Source organism: Setaria viridis, chromosome 6, assembly GCF_005286985.2.
Source record: "Setaria viridis chromosome 6, Setaria_viridis_v4.0, whole genome shotgun sequence".
Classification (NCBI taxonomy): Eukaryota; Viridiplantae; Streptophyta; class Magnoliopsida; order Poales; family Poaceae; genus Setaria; species Setaria viridis.
The window spans coordinates 22,641,509-22,647,640 of NC_048268.2; the positions used below are offsets into that span (position 1 = coordinate 22,641,509).

General features: G+C 44.7%; 1 protein-coding gene across 1 annotated transcript; it reads left to right on the forward strand.

Annotated features, from left to right (window-relative positions):
- Positions 1-415: 415 nt before the first annotated feature.
- Positions 416-1,060, forward strand: LOC117859947 (histone H4). Its single transcript, XM_034743151.2, has one exon. It carries the CDS (start codon positions 529-531, stop codon positions 838-840), a length of 312 nt encoding a protein of 103 aa, XP_034599042.1. The 5' UTR covers positions 416-528; the 3' UTR covers positions 841-1,060.
- The last annotated feature ends 5,072 nt before the right edge of the window (positions 1,061-6,132 follow it).

The window sequence follows — 6,132 nt, forward strand, 5'->3', positions numbered from 1 at the left end:
ATTCAGTACTCCATACATGTACCGTAAGTTTGATGTGATGGGAAATCTTCTTTCTGTATAGTGCTAAAGTTGGGATTTTGGGTAGCTAAATAAGGCCGAAAATAAATTATAATTGCATTGACAGTTCAGCATACACCCTTTAACTATTGGCCATAATTTTTTTTCACATAGAACATGCAGCAAATTACCGGAGTTGACAAGCATCCCGCTGTACAGTCATCAGGAAGATGCTCCGCCACGTCACTGATCCGCGCCACCACCCTCCCACCCCATCCCTCCCTTCCGATCCAAATCCAACGATCCAGCACCACCCTCCCACGGATTCATCCCGAAACCACCTCCCCTCCGCGCCTCCGCCCTCCCCCAAAATTTCGCGTTCCCTCCCAAAACCCACCCCGATAAATCCCCTTCCTCCCCCAAATCCCCAATCCCCCACACAAATCCTCTTCCTCGCTTCCTCCCTCCTCCAGGTTCCAACTTCTCCGAGCGACTGCGGCGGCTAGCGAAGAAGCTTTCCCACTTCCGGCGATGTCGGGGCGCGGCAAGGGCGGCAAGGGGCTGGGCAAGGGCGGCGCCAAGCGCCACCGCAAGGTGCTCCGCGACAACATCCAGGGCATCACCAAGCCGGCGATCCGGAGGCTGGCGAGGAGGGGCGGCGTGAAGCGCATCTCGGGGCTCATCTACGAGGAGACCCGCGGCGTGCTCAAGATCTTCCTCGAGAACGTCATCCGCGACGCCGTCACCTACACCGAGCACGCCCGCCGCAAGACCGTCACCGCCATGGATGTCGTCTACGCGCTCAAACGCCAGGGCCGCACCCTCTACGGATTCGGCGGCTAGGGTGGTTCCCCATCCTCTCCTGGTGGCGAACCACATGGTGATGTGTTCTGGTCTAGCGGAGTCGGTGGCCCAGTGCTTTCTGTATCGATGCTGTGTTCTGTGGTGCTTGTTTAGTAATCTTTCCCAAATCTGTCCCTTGCCTCATTGCCTGTTTTTAGTAATCATCAGTATATAAACTGATGAGTTTACATACAGATGAAATTAGCCTGCGTTCAGTCTTCATCGGTATCAAAAGGGGACACAAATCTATTCCTTGCCTTTGCTGGGTCTCCGTCAGTATAAAAAAGTAAAATACATCACCAGTCTTTAAACTTGCAAAATACTTAATTAAATAAACAAACTTGCTAATTGTGCCTTATGAATCCCAAATCTTAATAACTTGACTTAAACTACTAATATGATTATGAGTCCCAAATCTTAATAACTTGACTTAAACTGCCAATATGATAGGTTGACTTGGTTATGACATGGATCTAATATGTGGATTCCATTTCTCCTCTTATCTGCTCTCTTCTCCCTTTCTCTCTTATCCCCTTCACCCATGCCTCAACGTCGGTATGGACATGTGCCTTTCGTTGCCTTCTGTGCTGTTGCTAGACCATCTGCTCGCCACCTTCCGCATTGTCGTCGGACTACTTGCTCGCTGCCTTCCTTATCCCCTGGTGCAAGCAGCGCCCGCTAAAGATACGTTAACTCTTCTCTGCCGCATCTTCCTCGGCCACTCGAGGGGATTTGCGCCTCATTCCCCTGAGCCCTCCCCATGCCGGGCGAATTGGGATGCTCTGCACTGTGCGTTCTTGCAGATCCTGCTGCCGCCTTGAGTGCGGCTGCTACCATTATTCCAACACGCTTTCCTCCACCAATTTTCTACCACTAATGGATTCGTGGAAGCCTAGGTGACCGATTTCGCTACTCCCTAACCCCTTGTCCGCTACTGTGCCCATGAAGCTTTAGGCAGCCGACCATGGCGGATGGCGTAATAGGGACGACACCACATCCCTCTCTGTTCTCAGCCCCCCTCCTCTTCTTGGGCCAAAAGTCCAAACCCACGTAAGAGAGAGAGAGTGGAGAGAAGAGGCCAGCACATGGCCTCACAAGTCAGGTCTAGTTATAGCTCAGTCAACATGCCACATAGATGGTTTAGCTAAGTTATGAAGATTTGAGACCTACGTAACAATTAGCAAGGGATCTGATTATGCATTTTATGAGTTTGGGGACCGGGACAACACATCCTTAGAAGTTTAAAGACCGGTGGCGTATTTTACTCATATAAAAGTAAGTGAACTTTGAATAAATTGAAATATCAAATTATTCCTGAAAAAGGTGAGTTGATCAGATAAAAATATCATATGGTTGTGATAGTGTATGCACTAAATAAACTGAATAAAAATGTCGGACCTCAGAGCAATAAACACAGTTTGCTTTCCGTCTCTATCAGTACAAAAATAACCGTTTGCTTTTTGAGAAAAATGAATAAGTGACGAGCACAGAGTTAAATCTGAAAATGATAAATGGCATGATAATTGTCGAAAGTCCTAACAAGATTAGCAACAGATAAATACATGCCTTGCCTTTTACAAATATAAACAAATTCTCCCATCATATTTGATATGAGCAGAGGAAAGAATGGCCTACATTGACAAGTAATACCATTTATTAGAAGAGAATACATGATAGTGCAAGATACTTAAATTGACGAAAACTAATTGATATTGCATTGTACATGTTCAGAGTCAAATGAATTGCCATCCTGTTCTCCAATAGAGTGCTGAAAAAATTTAGTACGTTGGGAAACCTATAGATTCTGCAGAATTGTGCAGTAAATTATTAACTTGATCTTGTCAGACAATTATTTTTGCTTTCTAATTCGTTACTACTAGTATTACTGCTATTTTTAAGTGGTCAGTTTTTCCTAATTAAAAAAATAGTTCCTAGCATTGGCATCTCAATTCAGACTGAAACTTACTAAAATACGAGCAGAAAGAGAGACTCAAGACTCAAAATTTAACATATGATCTCTTTCCTCTGTAGTAGTAGCAGTACTGGAAGAATTGGAACTTGGTATATCTCTAGTAATGCATATTCTAACAATACACATGCTGGGCAAAATTGATGTTGGACAGTATATTTCATCCTCCATGCTACTTTAGGTAGTTGTTCCGTTTTCTTCCTTAAAAATAAATTCAAGAGTACAAATTATGTTAGCACAAAGAGCACTAGTCAAACATATTACATATATGAACAAGGAGAAGGCAGATTAATGAATCATAACACTGAATAATGAATCATAATAATTAAAAGTTCACTATTCATAATCTATGATACAAAACAGATGACTGAATAACAGAATAACATTTTACAAACTAAATTCCTGTGAATATTAACGAATTCATCTAACTAGTGCTTCTGACTTCTAGTTATGGGAATACTAAAGCAAAAACAATCCCTGAAAAAGTTTTCATCTCACTTCGAAGCTCGAAGCTGTTCACTATGATATGGAAGAACTATTTGCTATCACTTGGAAAACCTGGTGAGATCCTAAAATGATGAAATTTTTATGTGGATTGCAACTACTGACAATAATACACACATATTATGCCTATGAAGGAAACAAACCATTCAAGAACAGTAATTGCAGACGACACTGATATCATAGGAATGCTTTGCAAAACACTTAACCATAACATGGAGTTATAATAAATCAAACATTAATTAGATACACTAGCATCAGAATAAAAAATACTGATTTAGTTGAACAATTAAGACTCTGAATAGGTGTGAACGCTGGACCATGACAACACAACATTCAAATGACCGAACCATAATACAAAATCATATGAATCTTGAAACATCCACGTGCACACAAAAAGGTTAATGAAAACAGAGCTCATAATCATCCGAGAGTCGAGAAATGCCAAAAAATTCAGACAATATAAAGATACAAACTTTGAAATTAAATTATGAGTAAAATGCACCACCGATCCCAAACTTATCTTGCTATGTCAATTAGGTCCATAAACTTCTAAAATGCATTTTTGAGTCCCTAAATTATCTACACGAGTCCATCCAAGTCCAAAACATGCCACACAAGCTTCCAACGACAACGTGGTATGCCACTTTGGCGCCATGCTGGTGAACATACTAAAAAGACCCTCAGCGGTCTACATCAACCCTATTCAGCATTATTGGATCTCCTCCTGCTCTTCGTTCCTCCATGGCACCCAACGATTGCAACCGCACGACGGCCGGTCGGCCAGCGGGCCTCCACCACGAAGCTGCAGAAGCCCCGTGTAGAGCTTAGGGTGCCTCTGGAGTGCCAAGGCGAGGTTGCCTCTGCGGTCATGGACCTCTGCTGAGGTCCACACCGGCAAGCGGATGGCGCAGGCAAGCGACTCAAGACGGCGGCGCATCCCGCAAGTTGAGACTGCGATCGAATGCAACCGAGATGCAGGGCCGGTGAGTGGACAGCGTGGACAGGTGGCTCGGGCAGGAGGCCGCCGGCAAGAAACACGGACGGCAAGCCGCAAGATGCGATGGCGGCCGAGCAACGCAGCCTGCTGGCTGGGAGGCGTGGTCGACGAGCAGCGCGAGTGGGCGAGCACTGTAGGAGGTGAGCGACGGAAGAGTGAGCGAATGTGGCCGGGATGCGTGGCAGCCGCGCGTCCGGCGAGCCGCAAGATGCGACGGCGGCCGAGCGACACAGCCGGGAGGTGCGGACAGCGAGCCACACGAGCGTGCGAGCGGTGCAGGCCGCGAGAAGCAACGATGAGAAGCGGATGGCACTACCGCCGAGTGGTGATGCCGAGCAAATGACACGGTCAGGATGCGCGCCGGCGAGCTACGGCGGCGCAGCCGATGAGTGGAGTAGGTGGGATGTGTGGGAGGGCGACATTGCTGGGGTTGAGGTTGTCGCCGGCCTCGTCTAGAGTTTCAAACATCAATTATTCTATCATGGGATTCAATCTTTCTTGTATCCACCAATCTCGCCGTCATGCTAGGAAATGGAGGACAGCAACGAGGATGTATTCTTCAATTAGAAGTGGAACCAGCATGCTTTGGGATTTCAAGGCGTCGCTAATCCCACCGAAGAGAGCGGAGGAGAGGAGGATAAAGAGAGGACGTGGACTGAATAATGATAGGAATTAGGGGGGCTTTTGCATATATTTGACAGCGTGCCATGGTGGCATGCCACTTCAGCATCGTAAGCTCACATGGCGCATTTCGAACCTAGATGGACCCTTTAGATAGTTTAGGGACCCAAAAATGCATTTTAGAAGTTTAGGGACCTGGTTGACACAGCAAGAACATTTTAGAAGTTTAGGGATGTGGTTGACACAGCCAGACAAGTTCGGGGATCCATGGTGCATTTTACTCTTAAATAATTTGAGCTAGGTTTATTAATTATGCTCCAGCAGGTTTCGAGCTGGGTTGGTTTTGGATTGGGCTATTCGTTAGATTCATAGCTAGGCTGGGCTTTATGTTTAGTTAAGTTTTTTGGGCTTCAGCTAGGCTCGCCTACATGGGCTACATCATTGTGTTTCTTCGATTGGATGTACGGGCCAACAAACTTGGGTTTAGAATATGTTGCACTGCTTTCATCTTAAAACGAACATAGCAAAGCCCTACAATAATGTTATTCTTCATCATGATTAAAAAATAGAAGAATTTTCGGTGTCTGTTGCCTTCAAGAATCTCGTTGCCTTCACCATGCTCAAGCAAATTATGCCTGTTGTGATTTTATGGTGTTTTTTCATTATACTCTCAATGTAATAATACGATATTATTACCAGTGAATACTTCTTCCATTCCAAATTGTAGATTGTTCAACCTACGATTTGGAACGGAGGGAGTACAATCTATCTTATACCACAATGGAACATGTGGAAGATCTTAAGTTGGTACATCCATCTCAAGAAAATCTTAAGTTGGTAGCTCTGTTCAACATATTTTTGTTACTGTTTGAAAAAAAAAGCTGGATTTGCTTGTAAACTACTAATTGTCAACAAGATCATCGTGCTTCATGTGCTTTTACACACATCTACTCCATTTTATTATTGCTACTTAGATAAACTAAGCAGGCCTGCGGGGGTGTTTGGTATAGCAGCTCTCAGGATGCTTCCTTTTTGTCACATTGATATATACTTATGAAGATGAGGCAGCTCTTTGTCCTTATATACACATTTCAAAATTCATATTTTTAGGGATTTGCCTTTTAGTTGGTGTATCTTATAGAAACTAATTTAAACACCACGCGCCGCAAAGTTGGTTTTTGGGAAGAACTTGCATGCGGTT

Bases quoted from the DNA above. Each gene is read 5' to 3' on its own strand.
- LOC117859947 (XM_034743151.2), top strand. From the start codon at position 529: ATGTCGGGGCGCGGCAAGGGCGGCAAGGGGCTGGGCAAGGGCGGCGCC.